Source organism: Tachyglossus aculeatus, chromosome 25, assembly GCF_015852505.1.
Source record: "Tachyglossus aculeatus isolate mTacAcu1 chromosome 25, mTacAcu1.pri, whole genome shotgun sequence".
Classification (NCBI taxonomy): Eukaryota; Metazoa; Chordata; class Mammalia; order Monotremata; family Tachyglossidae; genus Tachyglossus; species Tachyglossus aculeatus.
Window position 1 is genome coordinate 14,488,078 of NC_052090.1, and position 22,104 is coordinate 14,510,181.

At 44.3% G+C, this 22,104-nt stretch overlaps 1 protein-coding gene across 1 annotated transcript in view; it reads right to left on the bottom strand.

The window, feature by feature from the left end:
• The window catches only part of PXDNL (peroxidasin like), a 244,176-nt gene that overhangs the window by 21,384 nt on the left and 200,688 nt on the right, over positions 1-22,104 (bottom strand). Inside the window, exons 18-19 of the mRNA XM_038766521.1 lie at positions 4,234-4,368; positions 777-985 (exon numbers count right to left, since the gene is read on the bottom strand). Of these exons, the coding sequence (XP_038622449.1) occupies positions 777-985; positions 4,234-4,368 (344 nt within the window). The remainder of the gene's footprint in view (positions 1-776; positions 986-4,233; positions 4,369-22,104) is intronic.

The window sequence follows — 22,104 nt, forward strand, 5'->3', positions numbered from 1 at the left end:
AACAAATACCATGAATATTATTATTGTGATACCAGGAATTTTCTAACCTCCATTCCACACTGAAATAAGGCAAAGTATCTAAATTCTATATCTGATAGAGAATTCACTCAGAAATCCTCTTATTAGATGTTGGTTGATCACATCTCCGCCCTTTGAGTCTCACTGGACCCTGAGAGAGTTAGCCAGCATTAATAATGCAGCTGTTTCTGCCCTGGTGCCTTACATATGCTAAGGTGGAGGTGGCAGGCTTAGGAGAGTCAGTCTTCTGCCCCATTAAATGCCCATGCGTGGCACTGCCCCAATCACCTCATGGGCATGGGGGTGCACCAGGGAATTCTTAGAGAGTGGATATGACTCTAGATCAATCAATCAAATCACATTTATTGAGCACTTACTGTGTGTACAGCACTGTACTAAGCTCTTGGGAGAGTACAATAAAACAGAGTAAACACAGATTTCTGGAGTTACTGAGCTATTCTCTCCATTCTCAAGCAGCATCTTTTTCAGCAGTGCCGCTGCAGAGGAGCATGATGCCTGGGAGAATCATCCAATCTCCTGCCCTGTTCTCAAACTGTACTTAGGTAACACTTGCCTAGGGGATAGGGGCCTGGGGACTGAGTCCAATAGGGCAGATGAGTCTAAATCTTCACCCCGATCATTCACACAACCCTCAATCCAGAACGATCCTAGCTAATGGAAATCAGCCAGAAGTTTTTTTTCCTCTCCTTCTTTTCATGGAAGGCAATTTTTCTTCTGATATCCTGCTCGTTACTGACCTTCACAGCAGTCCTGCCATAGTCTCAAATCAATCTTTGGTATCTCATCACAGCTCACGTACCCGTGAGGGTATTCGGCCTTTAAGAAGACATCCGGCTGCACCTGCTGGATGTTGTCACCGTTGTCACAGAGTACACGCGCCAAAGAGGCCTGTTTCAGCTGAGTGAGCTGTGCCGGCATGAATACTCCTGGGTTTTCATACCAGAACCTAGTGAGCAAGCAAAAGAGTCACGGTATCACGGATCAGCTGCCTGAGAATTAAACTGCATGTCAAACAGTGATAATGAGGCAGAGATAAGGGCAGAGAGAGAAAGCACCATATGGAAGAGACCACATTTGTTCTGCAATTAAATCGACTTTAATTGCCTTCATTGTTTTTTATTAAGTTCTTAAATTACTTGCCCTTGAACTACTACTTCTCCTAAAATCTGACAACACAGGTTACAAAGCTGAGTTATCTGTAAAATGCCTTATCCAGCCCCAAATGAGAAAATCCAGTGTTTTGAGGAGAGCAGCACACACACCATTCCACAGTAAATTATATGTCGATTTTCTTCATCCAAAGTAGGATCATCACCATCACCCAGTCTTCTCAGTTGGAATAAAATTGCTAAACCTCACTCTTTTTTTTATGAAATGACCAAGTTTTCAATAAATATTACAAAAAGCAGGTAAAGAAAAAGAATGGCTTTGGGAACTGCAGAGAACTCATTTCACCGGGTAAATCGAAGGTCTTGGATAAACCCTCGGGAACTTCCAGTTCCAAGGGTTTGGAGCTAGAGACAAAAGAATGATTCATCTGCTGCATCAAAAACTTTTGCTACAAACTAAATGTCCCTTGAGGCCAGAATTTCTGAATATTGCTCAATAGCCTATCTTTTTATGGGGTTCTTTCATTTCCTTGCACGTCTTCAAGGGACAGAGTAGGAAGAAATGAATAACTGACTATTGTTCACATGATCTTCCAAATGGAGGCAACAGAGGGGAAGTTATGTACCCAGAGAGGAGTGTGGCCCAGTGGAAAGAGGCTAGGCCTGGGAATCAGGGGACCTCCTATTCCAGAGCTGCCACTCGCCTCCTGAGTGACCAGGGCAAGTCATGTAATGTCCCTCAGTTTCCTCATCTGCAAAATAAAAAATAAAAATGGGGCTTAAACATCAGACCTCCCTCCCCCTTCTACTGTGAGCCCCAAGTCTGATTACATTGTATCAACCCATCCCTTAGTTCAGTGCTTGGTATATAGTAAGTGCTTAAATATCAAAACAGCAGTAATCATAATAATAAGCTCTATTATTATTACTTACGCTTACCCAGAAGGAACATTTTTTCATATTGGAGCACCTTCTCTGAGAGTGGGAGTTAGGGAAAATCTCCTTGAGGGATTAAGTCCTGGGGATGAGATATGCACTGAGTCCACCCTGATAAGCCTGTATCTACCCCAGCGCTTGGCAGAGTGCTTGACACATAGTAAGCACTTAAACAAATACCATAAAAAGAAATGTGGGGGGTTTTGGGGCTGTGCACACTGAGAGAGTGTCAGACCCAAAATGGTGCCTGGCCATGGTGTGCCAGGGGCAGGCTTAGAAAGGATTCATTCCCAGGATGGCTGCCCTGGTGCTCCAGTGCCCTATTAGAGGCAGGCATATTGCTTAGTGAGCAGCCGTGGGAACCACTGACAGGAATCAACTGGTTCCCTTTTGGGCAGGGCTTGCACTCATCTCTAGCAGTTTTACAAGAGGGTAATTGAGCCAGTTATCATCTCCTTTTCTTCAGGAAGATGCACTGCTTGCAATTTCCCAAAATGGAAAGAAGAGGCAAAGTCAGCGTCCCTCTGTCATTCACCTCCCTCCCTCCTTTGCCCCTCTGAGGGGACAGAGTGGAAGCAGCTGGAGTTTTGTAAGCTAGAGCAGTGGAGGCTGAGCGAGACCCAGAAAGAAGAGGAGCATTCGACTCAGCCTGGTGTGGCCAGTTTGGCTGTTGCTGCTGGCCCGACTGGGCCTTCTTGTCATAGATATCTGGAGCTGGGAGAAAACAACAAGCTGGAGAAAGTGACAGTTGGTGGGACTCATCATCAAGAAAGAGGGGAAAAAAAGGTTTGCGGGTTGGGAAAGAGAGGAGGGAGTGTCCTCCCTGGGATGAGATGTACTGGAGGAGAAGTGCTAGAATGTCAGGAGGCAACGTCAGGTGGTGGTGAAGCTTTGGAGCAAATGGAAAAAGGAACTGAAGGATCCGAAACTGCGGCAGTTCACATATGAGAAAAAGCAGTATGACCATTTGGGGACAAAAGACTGGACTTTACAACTGAGGGCTGTAATGAGACTCAAGGGAGAGTTGAAATGAGGAGGTTTTCAGAGGAAAGCACCAAAATGGGCATGAGATTAAGAAAAAAATGGATGGCTTAATGGGGGTGGGAAAGGGAGAAATAAGTAAATAGTACTGTCATTTTAAAATGCCTTTTTTGACATACATATTTTACTGTGAGCTGGCTTCAGCTGGTTGAAATTTCAGACATGAAAGAAAGAAAAACTTCTGCTCTGATTACCAATGAATCAATAATATTTCTTGAGCGCTTACTGTGTACAGAGGACTGTACTAAGTGCTTGGGAGAGTACAATGTAAATCTGCATCTGGCTAACCGGAAGGAGCCAAATGCAATTGCCACCAAGTAGCTATGGAGATTCTCAGGGATTAAGCTGAGAAAGCTCCTCAAAGGAAAACAACACAAATAGGCCACAAAGTAAGAGGCAGAACTAATTTTAATGCCATGGTAGTGGTGAGGATGATATAAACCCTGGGATTTGCACAGATGCCCTTCTCAAGCTACTAATCAAGAGCCATACCAATATATATTTCTTTAATATATATTTACCTGGTCAGATGAATGATAATAATGGTGATATTTCCTAAGCACATACTATTTTCCAGGCACTGAACTCAGCACTAGAATAGGTACAAGATAATTGGGTTACACACAGTTCAACATTTGGCTTAGTCTAAGGAGAAAAAGCAGGCATTGAATCCCCATTTTACAGATGAGGAAACTAGGAAGTTAAACGACCTGCCAATGGCCACACAGCAGGAAAATGGCAGAGCGGGTATTAGAAACCCGGGTCTTCTGACCTCTGAGCCCGTGCTGTTTCCCACTAGAGCACATTCTTCATCCTTTTCCTCGGTAGAGAATTTGTTTAAGACACTGTGCTGGGAACCTGAGTTCAATTTGCTAAAAGATTATCTTTTTACCCATCTTTCTCCCACCAAAGAGACTGCCTCTGGCTAAAGGCAACAAGTATCAGTGGCACCTCAAAAACTAATCCGGGGTTCCAGAAGACCTCTCTTCCCCTTTCAGTGGGAAAGGAAAGGGTTAGCAGAAATGACATAATGTCATCTCTGCTAATACATTTTCATTGTTAACTCCATGGCAAATCCCAGGCATTTTATATGAAAATGCAATTTTACCTGTCTCCATCCCTGAGCCGCTGAAACTGGGTAACCAAAATGCACATTAGGGTTGGTCCCACTCTGGTGCCTGGGATCAAGTCTTCGACCATAAGTGCAGGCCAGAAGTCAATATTTAGTGGTGTGCCATACAGCCTAGAAAGCAACAACGGGATTTTACTTTAAAATGAGAAATAAGAAACACAGTGAAATTGTCCTCATAATCCATAAAAACGGAGTAGCCTGGCTATTTCCTTTTCTAGCAGGGAAATATTTACAGTTTGTTTTTTATCTGTAGCTGTCATTTCAGTGGAAGGTGCCATCTGAAAAGAAAAGGACACTTTGACTGAAGCTGTATTAAAAGAACAAAATAAACCTATCACCCAGAAAAACTGCAACAACAGGAAACAGAATTGCATGTGGGACCGCTGAACAACCTTTGGTTCTGGTACCTATTTGATGAGTACATTTCTTATGCAGCACAACTTAAAAACAAATAAAAATGTGGAATACACTAAAATCTAGGAGCCGAGAGGTAAGGTTAACGATGAATGTATAAGTTCTTTGAGGACAGAAACTGGCTCTTCAACTACCGTGGCCCAGCTGTTTCTATAGAGCATCTAGTAAAATCCATCAACTGTAATGTTTGGATCGTATCATGTCCTCTCCTCCTCTCACACTTCAGGTTCCTATCGATGGTACCCAAGGAAGTTTCCTTCCCTTCACAATCATTACTGTGGTCCTCACTTCTGATCAGCACTGAACAGAAGGCAAAGGAGAATCACAGATCATCATCATCATCATCATCATCAATCGCATTTATTGAGCGCTTACTATGTGCAGAGCACAGATGGGGAAGACCACAGTCCAAACCATTCACTATTTAAGACAGTGAAAAGCAGTGTGACCTAGTGGATACAGCACAGACCTGGAAGCGTCTTAACAAATACCATTTAAAAAAAAAAAAGAAAGAAGACAGAGCCCGAACAGCTGGAGGGTATAGGGCCAGGGCTGGAGCAGAGTGGCCACTGCTGTCTCGGCCACTTTCGTATACTTATTTTCAGGATTCCTAATAAGCCCATCCACCTTGTCGAACACAATGGGTGATTCTTTCTGCCAGAACCTTCACTGCTGATGGCAAAAGCCCAGCCGGACCCTTCCCTACTTCCAGCTGTTCCCTCACAGTGAGGTGAGGGCTGGGCATTGAGACTGAATCTCTTTTGATACACAGCTTTTTTTTTTTAGCAGACTTCAGCGTACACTCAGTTCATCCCTAAAAATGGTTTCCCCTTATGTTTTGGATAGAAGGAACTAGGACATGTTCCTCCAACTATGCATTTCTACCTGGATAGGATTTGAAGCAACGTTTTATGCATATGTGCCTGGCACTGGTCAAAGCACACATAAAATAAAGCAAGGTTTCGTTAATGTCAGGTTCACCAAGAATTTAACTCCCAGGTTATTGGAAAACAGTCTGTTTATGAGCAGGAAACAGATGGTAAAGAAGGGGTATTAGGATACCATAATAGAGAAGCAGCATGGCTCAGTGGAAAGAGCCCAGGCTTTGGAGTCAGAGGTCATGGGTTCAAATCCCGGCTCCACCAATTGTCAGCTGTGTGACTTTGGGCAAGTCACTTAACTTCTCTGTGCCTCAGTTACCTCATCTGCAAATTGGGGATTAAGACTGTGAACCCTTGGGGCCTGATCACCTTGTAACCTCCCCAGAGCTTAGAACTGTGCTTTGCACATAGTAAGCACTTAATAAATGCCATTATTATTATTATTGTTATTATATGCCATGTTGTGATTTTGGAAATGTTCACCAAGACTATACTATGATTGGAAGTGTTTCTACTGATTATTTGGTAGAGATTTAAACTGAACTGCCTACATAATGGTAAATATTTTGGCAATAATGTGTGACTAAATCGATCTCTGCTTCAAACAGAAACTCCTTACCATTAACTTTAAAGGATTCAATCAGCTTGCCCCCTCCTACCTTACCCCACTGATTTCCTACCACAATCCCAGCCCACATTCTTCCATCCTCTAATGCCAGCTTACTCACGGTACGTTGCTATGGTCTATTTCACTGCCAGCCTCTCGCCCACATCCTGCCTCTAGCCTGGAACTCCCTCCATCCTGATAACCTACAGAGGAAATCAGATCACTCTCCTCACCTTCAAACCCTTAGAAAGGCACATCTCCTCCAAGAGGCTTTCCCCAACTAACCCCTCATTTCCTATTTTCCCACCACCTTCTATATCACCTTGCACTTGGATTGGCACCTTTTATTCACCCCCCCCCCCCAAGACTGGTGTACATATTTATAATTTATTTCTTTATATTAATTTCTCCCTCCCCCTCTTGAATATAAGCTTGTTGTGGGAAGGAAAACTACCTATCACCGGTGTTATACTCTCCCAAGTGATTAATACAGTGCACTGCACGCAGTAAGTGCTCAATTACTATGATTGATTGATTTTACAACCAGAGGCCAAACCACATGTGAATAAACAAAACCTATAAGACTGTTGGTCATTCAGTTGCTGTTGTGATGTACAACTGCTGGAAAGGATGATTTGTGGACTGTGAGCTTTGTCTTGCTGCAAAAACCACAGTGTCATGTCATCTCTAAATCAGTGGACTTACATTTTGCATTTCTACAGACCTGTCACTTAGCTCCATCTCTCAATCAATCAATCAATCAATCAATCGTATTTATTGAGCGCTTACTATGTGCAGAGCACTGTACTAAGCACTTGGGAAGTACAAATTGGCATCACATAGAGACAGTCCCTACCCGATAGTGGGCTCACAGTCTAAAAGGGGGAGACAGAGAACAGAACCAAACATACCAACAAAATAAAATAAGTAGGATAGAAATGTACAAGTAAAATAAATAAATAAATAAATAAACAGAGTAATAAATATGTACAACCATATATACATATATACAGGTGCTGTGGGGAGGGGAAGGCGGTAAGGCGGGGGGATGGAGAGGGGGACGAGGGGGAGAGGAAAGAAGGGGCTCAATCTGGGAAGGCCTCCTGGAGGAGGTGAGCTCTCAGCAGGGCCTTGAAGGGAGGAAGAGAGCTAGCTTGGCGGATGGGCAGAGGGAGGGCATTCCAGGCCCGGGGGATGACGTGGGCCGGGGGTCGATGGCGGGACAGGCGAGAGCGAGGTACAGTGAGGAGATTAGTGGTGGAGGAGCGGAGGGTGCGGGCTGGGCAGTAGAAGGAGAGAAGGGAGGTGAGGTAGGAGGGGGCGAGGTGATGGAGAGCCTTGAAGCCCAGGGTGAGGAGTTTCTGCCTGATGCGCAGATTGATCGGTAGCCATTGGAGGTTTTTGAGGAGGGGAGTGATATGTCCAGAGCGTTTCTGGACAAAGATAATCCGGGCAGCAGCATGAAGTATGGATTGAAGTGGAGAGAGACACGAGGATGGGAAATCAGAGAGAAGGCTAGTGCAGTAGTCCAGACGGGATAGGATGAGAGCTTGAATTAGCAGGGTCGCGGTTTGGATGGAGAGGAAAGGGCGGATCTTGGCAATGTTGCGGAGCTGAGACCGGCAGGTTTTGGTGACGGCTTGGATGTGAGGGGTGAATGAGAGAGCGGAGTCGAGGATGACACCAAGGTTGCGGGCTTGTGAGACGGGAAGGATGGTAGTGCCGTCAACAGAGATGGGAAAGTCAGGGAGAGGACAAGGTTTGGGAGGGAAGACAAGGAGCTCAGTCTTCGACATGTTGAGCTTTAGGTGGCGGGCGGACATCCAGATGGAGATGTCCTGAAGGCAGGAGGAGATGCGAGCCTGGAGGGAGGGGGAGAGAGCAGGGGCAGAGATGTAGATCTGGGTGTCATCAGCGTAGAGGTGATAGTTGAAGCCGTGGGAGCGAATGAGGTCACCAAGGGAGTGAGTGTAGATTGAGAACAGAAGGGGACCAAGCACTGAACCTTGGGGAACCCCCACAGTAAGAGGATGGGAGGGGGAGGAGGAGCCTGCAAAAGAGACTGAGAAAGAACGACCGGAGAGATAAGAGGAGAACCAGGAGAGGACGGAGTCTGTGAAGCCAAGGTCAGATAACGTGTTGAGGAGAAGGGGGTGGTCCACAGTGTCAAAGGCAGCTGAGAGGTCGAGGAGGATTAGGACAGAGTATGAGCCGTTGGATTTGGCAAGCAGGAGGTCATTGGTGACCTTTGAGAGCGCAGTTTCCGTGGAATGAAGGGGACGGAAGCCAGACTGGAGGGGGTCGAGGAGAGAGTTGTTGTTGAGGAATTCTAGGCAGCGCGTGTAGACAACTCGTTCAAGGAGTTTGGAAAGGAATGGTAGGAGGGATATGGGACGATAACTAGAAGGTGAGGTGGGGTCAAGAGAGGGTTTTTTTAGGATGGGAGAGACATGGGCATGTTTGAAGGCAGAGGGGAAGGAACCAGTGGAGAGTGAGCGGTTGAAGATGGAAGTTAAGGAGGGGAGAAGGGATGGAGCGAGAGATTTCATAAGATGAGAGGGAATGGGGTCAGAAGCACAGGTGGCCGGAGTAGCACTTGAGAGGAGGGAGGAGAGTTCCTCTGAGGATACCACTGGGAAGGATGGGAGAGTAGCAGAGAATATTGAGAGCCGGGGGGTTGGAGAAAGGGGGGAAGAGACTTTGGGGAGGTCGGACCTGATGGATTTAATTTTGTTAATGAAGTAGGAGGCCAGATCGTTGGGGGTGAGGGAAGGAGGAGGGGGAGGAACCGGGGGCCTGAGAAGGGAGTTGAATGTACGGAAGAGCTGGCGGGGGGTGATGGGCATGGGTGTCAATAAGGGAGGAGAAATAGTTTTGTCTGGCAGAAGAGAGGGCTGAGTTAAGGCAGGAAAGGATAAACTTGAAGTGAACGAGGTTGGCATGGTGTTTAGACTTTCGCCAGCAGCGTTCGGCAGCTCAAGCATAAGAGCGAAGGAGGCGGACAGTGGCAGTGATCCAGGGCTGTGGGTTAGTGGTGCGAGAGCGGCGAAGGGAAAGGGGAGCGAGCGAGTCTAGCTGAGTAGAAAGGGTAGAGTTGAGAGCAGTAATCTGATCATCAAGACTGGGTAGAGAGGAGAGGGCGGCGAGGTGGGGTGTGAGGCGTTCTGAAAGATGGGTGGGGTCCAGAGAGCGGAGATCTCTGTGAGGGAGTAATACGGAGTTACAGGGGAAAGGAGTGTGAGTGAGGAGGCAGGTGAGAAGATTATGATCAGAGAGAGGGATCACAGAGTTGGTGAGGGTGGACACAGTGCAGCGGTAGGAGATGATGAGGTCGAGGGTATGACCAAGTTGGTGAGTGGGTGAGGTGGGGTGGAGGAAGAGGTTGGCAGCGTCAAGGAGAGATAGAAGGCGGGCGGCAGAGGAGTCGTTAGGGATATCCATGTGGATATTGAAGTCTCCAAGGATCAGAGTGGGCATGGAGAAGGAGAGAAGGAATGTGAGGAAGGGGTCAAAGTCGTTAAAGAAGTTGGAAGTGGGGCCCGGAGGGCGGTAGATGACGGCTACAAGAATCTGGAGGGGGTGGTAGAGGCGAATAATGTGGGCTTCAAAGGAGGGGAAGGAAAGGGAAGGGGGAGGAGGGATAGTGCGAAAGCGACATTGGGGGGCGAGAAGGAAACCGACACCTCCTCCTTTTCCAGTGAGTCTGGGGGAGTGGGAGAAGAAGAGGCCTGCACTGCAGAGAGCAGCAGAAGAGACCGTGTCGTCCGACGACAGCCATGTTTCAGTTAGGGCGAGGAGGAGTAGAGAACTGGAAAGGAAAAGGTCCAGGATGAAAGGAATCTTACTTAAAACGGAGCGGGGGTTCCAGAGGCCACACTTGGCATCAGCTGTCGAGGGTGGGGAGGGAGGGGGAAGGGTGCGAGGGGTGGGGAGGGTTTGGATTGGGATGAGTTGGCGGGGGCCTGGGCGGGGAGAGTGGGAAGGGGGGTGGCGATGGGAAAGGAGAACTGGGATGGGGTGGGGGCGGGGAGAAGGGGAGGAGGGGGGTCGGGAGGGAGAAGCAGAGGACCTGCGCTGGTACAGAGGAATCCTTGGTAGGGGTTGAGGGGGAGCGGTCTTGGTGGGTGAGAGGGAGGGAAACAGCTGGGTGGGAGAGGGGAAGGGGAAGGTGAGGAATGGGAATGGCAGTTGGGAGCAAGGGAACTGAAAGTTCATGGTGAGGTCAGCAGGGCGAGTGACAGTACAGTGGGGGGTTAACAATTGAGATGCAGAAGCAATAAAACAGTAGCAATGATAAAAGTAGGCGATGGCATCACAGGGTGTAGTTGAGCAATCAATATGCTATGGCAATAATAGAATTGGCAAACAATGATGCCACAGAGAGCAGATACAAACTATTAAGAGCTGGAGTAGGGTGGGCCAGTTAAGGGGGGTCAGGGAGCAGAGATACCTGGGGAGGGGAGCGAACAGTCAACTAGCATGGGAGGGCTGAGGAGGTGTGAATGAGGTTGTCGTTATAGACAGGGGGCAGAGACTGCTTAAACCACTGGGTCAATTCATCCCTAAATCAGAGGATTTATATTTGGCATTTCTACGGAGCTATTACTTAGCTCCATCTCTCAGAGACATGGGAGAAACTGTTTAAATCATTGGGTCAATTCCCCCTTAAATCAGTGGACTTAAACGTTGCATTAGTCAGAGGGATTTTGAAAAGAGCTTTCACTAAGCTCTGTCACTCAGTGACATGGAGGTAGAGACATGTGAAATCATTGGCTCCTGAGTATTGTAAGATCAGAGCTGGAGACTCGTTACCCCCAAACTACCATGTATAGGAATGGGGGGAATGATACTTATTGTAAGATCATTTTTAAAGATGGACATGAAAGTTCATGAGTTCCCTGAGTTGCCTGCAGCAGCTCCCAGAATAGCAGTGTGGTCTAGTAGAAAGAGCATGTGACTGGGCTTCGTGACTTACTGGCTGTGTGACCTTGGGCAAGTCACTTAACTTCTCTGTGCCTCAATTCCCTGATCTGCAAAATGGGGACTCAATACCTGTGTTCCCTCTTACTTAAAATATAAGCCCCATGGGGGACCTGATTATTTTGTATCTACCCCCGCGCTCAGTACAGTGCCTGGCACACGGTGAATTCTTAACAAATATCACAATTACTATCATTGTTATTATTATTATAGAGCGCTCACTGGCTCCGTGATTGTCCCGGGATACTGATCCTTTGGACTCCTGTGCAGGAAAAGAGTTTTTGCATTAGCAGGAGGGATTTGGTAGCTCTCTCCCCTTAAATATTTTTCAATATTATTTGTTAAGTATTCTCTATGTGCCAGGCACTGTTCTAAGCACTGGGGTAGTTACAAGGTAATCAGTTTGGACACAGTCCCTGGCCCACATGGGGCTCACGGTCTTAATCCCCATTTTACAGTTGAGGGAGCTGAGGCACAGAGAAGTGAAGTGACTTGCCCGAGGTCACACAGCACACAGGTGGCAGAGCCGGGATTAGAATCCAGGTCCTTTTGATGCCCAGACCTGTGTTCTATCTCTTGGACCACCCTGCTTCTCTAAAATACAGATTTCTCTCAGGACCAGAGACACACTTTTTTTTCCTACCACTATCACTTCAATTCTCTGTCCATGAAATTATGCCATCCTCCTGCCAACACAAGTCCAGCCATCTCCCTTCCTGTTAAAGATAATACATAAAATGCATAACATTCCCTATCTTAGAGCTCTGGAAGCTAACAACATCCACTGATTTAAAACAGAGCAACAAATAATCACCTATTTGGTACATTCTACCTGGAGTCACAAATCCCACTGACATTTCATTAAATTTATTTGAGGCAAGAAGATTTCAAAAGTGAAACTACAGAATTTCAATAGAATCATCAACAACCTTTATTATTCTAGAGAAATTATGTGTAATCAAATTGAATTTGCTCTATGCACTTTTGCTAGCAATATTGGATTCTTCAAAGGAAAAACAGACTGTGTTGTTATGAACGTTGATGTACAACAGACCTATTGCTCTGTTATTTTTGTCCTCTCTTGCTGCACAAACATTCATTAGAGAAAGCAAAATATCTATTTTCACTCTTATTAACTGCATTAAAGCAATGGTATATTCCTATTTCCATGGAATGCGAAGGATTTTTGGAAGAGAGACTAGAATTCAGTCCCTAGGGTCCAAAGACGACACTTTTAATGCTACTATCTTAGCTGTAGAATTTGCTTAATGGTGTTATCTAATAGGAGAAGTGTTCCTAAAAATGCCAATACTGTTAGCAGGAAAAGGAAGTATTCTGTCAAGCTGTTGAGCTTGTTGCTGCATCCCAACCTTCCCAGGATAGCAATCTTCTGATTGCACTACATCAGGAGACCCAAACAATTCCCTGTGATGGAATACCATTTGAGACTGTGCCTCATTCGATCAATAAGAAGAAGGAAGAAGTGTGTTCTCCCTTCCCTTCTTACATTCCCACTTCTTCTTGCTATGGTGCAGCCTCTCAGAAGTCATCAATCAAAGATTCTCTTTTCATTACTCTCCCATCAAGTTAGGCCACGTTGAGCATTGCACCAATGCTGGTAAAATGATTATGTTTTAAGATTTCACCATTGCCATGCTTTCTGACCATTTGCGGTTGATGATGACTTGCAGAAAATGTCTGCTAAATACAACTGATTGATTGATTTGGTCCAGGTTTCAAAGCTGTAACTGTTTTGGTGAAGGGGAGATTCAATAAGATGATGGAGAACAAGTCTTCCTTGCTGAGAGGGAGACTTGAAATCCCTAAATCTGGCCTTCAAATCCCTCCACTGCTAAACACAGTTAGCACTCCACCTCCCTAATTCCTACCTGGAAATCTTGGTGTCTTCCAACTCTTGGAACTGGATCAAGGAATTGGATCTAAGTGCCGACTGGAATATGAAAAACCTTTGTGCACAATATTAATCCAGGTTAAAACCCAGTCTTTCTTTCCCTAGACCTTACAACTGCAGGTAATAAATTTCTGAATAAAAGGAAAAGCTGAAGGATGGCAAACCTGTCAGACCACAAGGTCCTTTCAGTTTCTCAGAATCTATTTAAGTTGAAGGTTTCCATCACCTTACATAGCTTGTTGATTTTTACTTGACCGTGCTTAGGGTAACAGTAATCAGAGATCGATGAACTCTATTTCTTGAGGGCAAGGATCACATGGAAAAAATCATGACTATGTGTTTAAGTATTATTAATTAATAATACAGTTTTATAATCAGCACCTTTAACGAATGATCACCTATTACCTCAAATGTGAAACCTCCTACGGTTCAATAACTTATTTCTTCTGTATGAATCACAAGATCTCACCTGGACACGCATAGTGGGTTGCATACTTGGAGTTTTGAAATAGCAAGGGAAGTTTTACAGTACAGTTTAAAAAAAATTCAGTATTTGTTAAGTGCTTACTATGAGCCAGGCACTATACTAAATGCTGGGGAGGGTACAAGCAAATCAAATTGGATACAGTCCCTGTCCCACGTTGGGCTAACAATCTTGATCCTGATTTTATAGATAAGATAACTTAGGCACAGAGACGTGAAGTGACTTGAAGGACACAGAGCAGGCAAGTGGGGGAGCCAGGATTAGAACCTAGGTCTTTCTGACTCCTGGGCCCGTGCTCTATCCACTAGGCAACGCTGCTTCTCAAGATACTGATAACATGCCTTAGAAATCATGCAGTTCTAACATTCTTCTCATTTTATCTTCTTTATAACAATGTTCCCAGGAAGAAAGGAGATTACGAGGGGAAGAGAAACAATCTGTACAGAAAAATATGAAAAGAGTACACAGAGGTGTTTTATAATTGATTCTTCAGTTGTATTTCTAAATGACTGCTCCATGGATGAAAACATCATTATGTGTCAGCTTGATGTAGTTGTGCTGAACACCAAGAGGCATCGGTTTCAGTTTAATTTTGATAACACCTACAAATACAACTGCTTTTAGCCTACAGCACTTTCAGGATAATTCATACTAACACAGACTACAGAGTACTGTGCCAGCAAAAGGAAGAGTGAAAGAATGGGTGTTTCTCTATGAAGCTTCCTCAAATAGAGACAAAGGAAACCTTCCAAAGGACTTATGTACATATCTTTAAATTATATATTATAAATTACTCATGTATTCAAATTAGTGTCTGTCGCCCCCTCTAGACTGTGAACTCGACATGGGCAGAGAACGTGTCTGCTAATTCTGTTGTACTGTACTCTCCCCAGTGCCTTGTGCAGTGCACTGCACATAGTAAGTGCTCAATAAATGACATTGATTCACTGAGTGATTGATTTCCAAAGACGAGCTATCAGAGGTTTTGGGTCCCAGGAAAATAATCATCAGCACTACAAAAATCCAGAAGTCCATGAGGGCATCTCCAAGGGGCTCCCGCCCTGTATCCCACATTCCCAGTCTACAATAAACTATCAGATTGGAATCCAATAAATCTGCCCCCTATCGCCGCCTACCTCTCACCCATGACCCACCTCTGGCCTGGAATGCCCTCCCTCTTCATACTTAACAGATAATTATTCTCCCCAACTTCAAAGCCTTATTGAAGGTACATCTCCTCCAAGAAGCCTTCCTGACTAAAACCTCATTTCCTTTTCTCCCACTCCCTTCTGCATCGCCCCAATTTTCTCCCTTAATTCACAACTCTCTGCCCTGGGCCCACAGAAGTTATGTACATATCTGTCATTTCTGTATTTATATTAATGCCCATCTCCCCCTCTAGACAATAAGCTAGTTGTGGGCAGGGAATGTGTCTTTTATATTGTTGTGTTGTATTCTGCCAAGCACTTAGGGCAGTGGTCTGCATACAGAAAGCACTCAATAAATGGGATTGATTAATTCCCCTTTGCTCTATTAAGGAACCCAAGTCAGTCAGTCAAGCGCTTTCTGCTTTGGAAAAATCCAGGGGGTTCCTAAAAGATGGAGGGCCAAAGGGATGTTAGAGGGAGATTCAGCAGGGAACTTCTTGGTGGCCAGTCTTGGTGGTTCATTTCTTGGGATAAATGAACTACTAGTGGAGTTCCATAACCTCCAACAGTCTCGTGGTTCTGCCGGAAAGCAATAGCTCAGCCATTAAATTCCTGCTTTTCAAAACCGTCAGACACCAGAGAAGATACAGGTCAAAAAGCTAATCTTTCTTCTACAACTAAAACCCAGTGAAAATCCATAACAGTTTAAGAGACCAAGAGTTAGGCTCTGGATCCCAAGGAAGATAGGACAGTTTTTGTCTCTCAGGCACTCAACTAGAAATGCAAAGTACTTACTATCCAGTACTTCAAAGATGACAAACGGTAGAGCACTTAGACTCTCTGAAAAATTATAATGGATTAGGAAAGAAAGGTGCTTTTCCATTTTGTTTCTAGTTAGCATACATGAGATGTGAAGAAATGTGTCTCTGTAGCTGAAAGAATCCCTGACCAGTCAGCTCTTTGTCATATCCACAAATCCCACCTTTGTCATCCTGGAGGCTGAAGGGGCTGAATTGCTCTCTGAGACCCACAGAAGCCCCAAGGAGCATTCAGCTCCTTCTGTCTTTCCCCAGCACAGAAGGATCTTGGCCTTCCTTCCGAAGGAACCAAGTGAATGCCTTTTCCACTGCCGGGCTTTCACTCCAGAGCTTACCCTGCTCACTCCTATCCGATCAGTAAACCTTCCAGGAGATGTCTGGGCTTTCTACTTGATCCTGTTTTCTCGGCTCAGGCCACTCCAATATAAAACTGAGAGTCTATTTAAGTGTAAACAGGGGCTCTGGTAGGTGCATCATGCTTAGTTTCAAGGGTTTACTTGGCAACATGGGTGAAAGTGAAGGCCACTGGCAATCAGTCTCCTGGGACAAAGGCACTCTGCTTCTCCCACACATCTGTGCACATGTCTGTATGCACACACACAGGCACATTCCATCTGAGCAGCCCACAAAATCATTACAACTTTCAGAGGCACCTGTAGAAATGTATTAACCTGTTGAGGAATTTTTCAAGCCAGCGTTCACCAAACTGGGACCCATGGGGTCATTACTGCGATGTTTGGGTGCACATAGCCATCCCTAAGCTCTTTCTTTCCTCATCAGGATACTCTTGGTTTAAGTATCTAGATCAAATAGCAGAGGTGGGATTTTCCACCAACACTTTTCAAGAGAAACAATAAATACAAAAGTGGAAATAAAGACCTGTTTGTTTACCAATAAGGAGGAAAAACTGTATAGGAACCAGGGCTTATTTCTATTTCCTTTGAGGACATTTAGAACCACCTCTCCTTGAGTCTGCTACCATTATGGTCCAGGATATTGGCAATGGCAGGATTTAATCGTTTCCTTCTTTAGTTTATTTAAGGAAGATTATTGAGATAATAGCTGAGATCATTCAAAGTATGTATTCCTTTCTTGGCCATAATGGCTGCATCCATTCTTCAGCTCCATTTAGCAAAGCTCATAATTCAGAAAGAATGGGTACTATACCAGGTCACGCATCATATGCCATTAAACTAAACTTACGCCTAGACTGTAATCAGGTTCAATTTCCTATAAGCAATGGAGTCAGCCAGACACTTCTCACTATGAGAAGGCAGTGGAACCACAGTGATATTTAGAGGAAAGGAGAGGAAAAAAGCAAGTCAGATATGGTAGGGAGAAAGTATACCCTTCACAACAACCCTATCCCTTCCATAATCAATCAATAAATAGTAGTTATCTAGTGCCAATAAGTAGTAGTTATCAAGTGCTTACTCTACACAAAACGCCATACTAAGTACTTGGATGAGTACAACAGACTCACAACCATTAATCTGCAACCTACAAAGCCTATTCATTCAGTTGCATTTATTGAGTGCTTACTGTGTGCAGAGCACTGTACTAAGCGCTTGGGAAGTACCCTATGTGGGGCAAAGATGGTGAGAACCCTACTCCTGAAATTCTCAGCCGAGCGCTCTAGAAAAAGGGAAAGAACCGAACAAGTGGCACAGGATTTGGGATTAATTATTTCCTGCTTAGAAACTGAGCAAGACACAGCATAGATCAGCATGAATCATCATTACCAAAACTAAGACAGAATAAATAGCTGCCTTATGGGTCATATCCAAAGACCCCTTCCTCCTAAGTAAAGGGGCAGAGGCCCAGTCAAGGAGGAGGATCAGTGGGGAGACAGCAGTGGTATATCTGATAGATAATGAGGGGGCAAGCTATGACTAAGTATGGGAAGGAAGAGAAGGAAGGAAAAGAAGCAGCATGGCCCAATGGATAAAGCACGGGCCTGGAAAGCAGAAGGATCTGTGTTTTAATCCCGGCACCACTACCTGTCTGCTGTGTCTCCTTGGGCAAGTTACTTAACTGCTCTGTGCCTCAGCTCCATCACTAAAAGGGGGAATACAACTTTGAGTCCCATGTGGGACATGGACTGTGTCCAACATGATTAAATTCTATCTACCCCAGTGCGCAGTACAGTGCGTGCCCCAGAATAAGCACTTAAGTACCAATAAAAAAAAAAAGAAGAAAAAGAGGCTAAAGGGAGCCCACAGTGGGGTTTGGGAAAGCACTCTCTTCCCTGGTCTTGTCTCCGCGTATAGACCTCCCCGGTAGTTCGCAGTTCACACCATCAGCTCGCTGTGGGTAGGGAATATGTCTGTTATATCGTTCTATTGTACTGTCTCAAGTGCTTATTACAACGCTCTGCACACAGTAAGTACTCAATAAATTCGATTGACTGACTGACCATGGCTGTGCTTTGGGCTTTGAGCTGCCCCCACCAGGGCCGACCACCTGGGCCTCTAGCTGTTAGGAAAACCAGACTGCTTCCCACTGTACTGCAAACTGTGTGACTCATCAATAAATACTACTAAAGGATTGATAATTCCTTCAAGTTTGGACTTGCAAAATTTTGTAGGCTAAATAACACTGTGAAACAATTTTATATGTGGTAGAAGACACTCTCTCAAAGTTCACAACTGAATATTTACAATATGCATATTTCCACAGTATAACCAGAGTAACCAAAGTCCCACAATCAAGTGACAAAGTAATAGGAATGAAACAATTGTTATTCTGTTATTTGTTAAGTATTGAAATGAGCCAATTTTAAGAACTGCACCTTTGGGAATATTTGATTGACAACAGAGATCGCTACTTGGCCTCCAGTCAATTTTCATTTACACAGTAAAGTATATTTTTGCTGTGACCGCCTTTTCGATTTTAAGACTCAGGACTTTGAAGTGTTCGTTTGCCAACTCTACTTTGTTCCTGGACTCCATATGCTCCCGCAAAACCCAAGAGTCACAATGCAGAAAGGACTCCATTAGTTTCCTACTGATTTTGCTCAGCAAGATTTTCCACATCTATTTTATTGTTTTTATCCAGAAAATCCCTATTCCAGCCCTTAAAACGCAAATCTATCTGGACCCAGAGCAGGGACCACAACATTTCAGTAAAGATGAACTCCCTTTCGAGTTCAGCAAGGTGACTTTCAAATAGGTCAGACGTTTTCTTGTCAAGCAGCATAAAGCCCTTCCTTTCTTCTGCCTCTGCTCTGGGCCAAATCGCTACGATGTCAGTTTCCCTAGGACGTGGCCGGGAGACCTGGCCTGGATCTATGGTTTCATCTAGATCGAACAGTATCCCCTTAATAGGGGCAGAACTTTGGAAAACAACCCATCTTTGCAGAACTGAACCTGAGAAAAAGCAAAGAAGCTGACTCCCCCTGGTCAATTCCACTCCAAACCAATTCCACTCCAGACCCTGCCTCTCTATATATCTTCAGAGCACTGAGTTTTCCTTTTGGTTATGCTGGGACCTTGGAGTTATAGATGAACTCGGTTGGTGATGGGCTCCGTACTGAGGTGTGATAAGGACCTTGAAGCAGACTGATTGGATTCCTATTTAAACACCTTAAACAACTCAGAAAAGCGAGCTTATGGTCCTACCATTAAACTGAATTAGTGTTACATGCCTCAGTGTAACTACTTCATGAGCCAAAGTCAGAAAACCAAAAGGGAGAACATGTTTAATAGTTTCAAAATAATCTTTAAAACACTGGGTCTTTCCAGTAGCCTTATTTATACCATTATTCATTTAATAATAATAACAATAATAATAATAACAACAATAATGATGGCATTTGTTAAGTGCTTACTATGTGCCAGGAACTGTTCTAAGCACTGGGGTAGAAACAAGGTAATCAGGTTTTCCCAGGTGGGGCTCACAGTCTTAATCCCCATTTTACAGATGAGGGAACTGAGGCCCAGAGAAGTTAAGTGACTTGCCCAAAGTCACACAGCTGACAAGTGGCAGAGGCGGGATTAGAACCCACGATGTCCGACTCCCAAGCCCGTGCTCTTTCCACTAAGCCATGCTGCTTCTCAATGAATCCTAATATTTTATTCATTATATGGTGTGAAAGAAAGGAAAAAGAAAAAAAAAAGCAGGATTTTGAGAGCAAGGAATAAACCTACTGCAGGATGGGAATTACTTTTGTGAATTACATTCTTCTACTGTAGGAACTAAACGTCTTTTTTAAAAAAGATGAAAAAAATCTTACACAAAGATGACCTTTGAGCTACTTATTTTTGCTCTTTCTGGGAAAGCATGCAAAATCTCTTTGCCATTTCAGAAAACAGAATAGAATATACAATAGAGTCTTTTGTTTCTGAAGAGTGCAGTGAATTTTATCAAAATGTCCACTACAGGATAGTTCACAGGATGGAAAGTTTTGGTTTCCAAAATAAATTTCTTTCTTGCTATCCTACTCCTGTGGATAATCGTGCCTTCTGTTTTAGAATCTAAGACTCTTTTAGCAAGAATCATGTCTATTAAACTGTGCATGGTGCTTAAACCTTTGTTGATACTCAGTAAATAAGAGTAGCACCTATTACCTTGATGTGTCACCACCCTCATCAATTGAGTAAACAAGCATTCATTCTTTCTTGTAGCTACTGTTCTCATAATCTGCTTCTGCAGATAAATCCATCATTCAAGGGTACTTAATGAGTACATATGGTGTGCAGGGCATTGTACTAAGTGCTTGGGAGAGCACAATACTCACAAGAACAGATCAGCATCAAGGTTTCCCTCCTCTCTGTCATTTAGATGATTAATTCTGTAAGGGCTGGGATCACATGCAGAACTGACCACAGTGCTCTCTAACGGGTAGGGATATTATAAATGGTTTTCCTTTCGTATGAAACCACACATAGGTCAGTTCAATCCATAGACTTTTTATTAACCTGCTGCATTCTTCAATTTGAACATACGGAACAGTCTTGTAAAACTTTTTTGGGAGTGCTTAAAAATCCAATATAGGAAAGAAACTTCACAAAAAAAAAATCAGGGTGATGGGCTTTGTATTTTCAGAGGTGTGAGCGTTCCATGGTTTGCAGTCCCTTTCTATCCTGAAGAAACGTCAAACCCGTGGTCTAAAGGGTGATGTGTATTAGGTTTGCAAAGAAGGGGACTGGTGCCAAATTATTTATAGTTAGTTGCTGCACAAGCTGCATATGCATATTCAAAATTACCCCGAGAGCTCATTCAGTTGGTCGAAGTGATTGTTCAGAACTAGGGAGAGCCACCCGATTGCGTCCTTCGTATTTGTATTCACTGCTGTACTCTTCCAAGCACTTAGTACAGTGCTCTGCATATAGTAAGCACTCAATAAGTACCATAAATAACAATTGATGATGTCAAGTTATATTTCTTTCTAAAATCATCCCTCTTACTCAAATCTGGCAAATGTAAAGTCAAATACTCCTCTCCCTCAAGCCAGTACTAAGCCTTTATTCTGAGATTCATCTCCAAAAGGCTCCAAGTTTTTTTTTTAAAGGGACAGCAAATAAAGGCTTAAATGTATTTCCTTAGTAGCTTCACCAATTTTTTTTTTTTTTGGAAAAGAGGAAAGTAAGACTGAGCTTCACTGAAGAGTAGTCACTAACTCCACAGTCTACCGAAAGGATATAAGGCCTTTTATTACTGATCCTGTTCTCATCAAAAACAAATATCTAAATATCTTGACTGCTCTGTTTTCTTGAGCAGACAGTAAGTGCAATAAATTACATGCTTTCAGTGTTCTCCATTTGAACTGCTACCACGTTAATCCAAGCACTTACCCTATCAACCCACCTTGATTATTTTATCAGCCTCCTTGCTGACCTCCCTGCCTCCTGTCTCTCCCCACTCCAGTCCTTCTGCTGCCCGGATAATTTTTCTGCAAAACCAATCAGTTCATATTTCCCCACCCTTCAAGACCCCAACCCCTCCAGTGGCTGTCCACCCATCTCCACATCAAACAGAAACTCCTTACCATCCACTTTAAAGAAGAGTGCTTGGCACATAGTAAGCAATTAACAAATGCCATCATTATTATTATTTAAAGCTCTCCATCACTTTACCTGCTCCTACCTCCTCTCACTACTCCCCGACTACAACCCCACCCACAAACTTCACTCCTCTAATGCCAGTCTACTCACTTATCTCGATCTCCTCTAGCTCATCACCGACCGCTCGCCCAGATCCTGCCTCTGGCCTGGAACACCCTCCTTCTTCATATCCGACAGAAAATTAATCTCCCCACCTTCAAAGCCTTACTGAAGGCACATCTCTTCCAAGAGGCCTTCCTTGACTAAGCCCTCACTTCCTTTTCTCCCACTCACTTCTGCATCGCCCTGATTTGCTCCCTTCATTCACCCCTGCCCCTCAGCATTTACGTACATAGCTGCAATTTATTTATAGAAATGTCTGACTTCCCTTCTGGGCTGTAAGCTCAAGTGGGCAGGGAATCTGTTACATTGTTATACTGTACTCTCCCAAGAGCTTAGGAGTGGAGGAGAAAACTAAGGCCCAGAGAGGTTAAGCGATTTGCCCAAGACCATACAGCAGTTCTGTGTAGCTGCTGGGCCTGAAACATACGTCTACTGG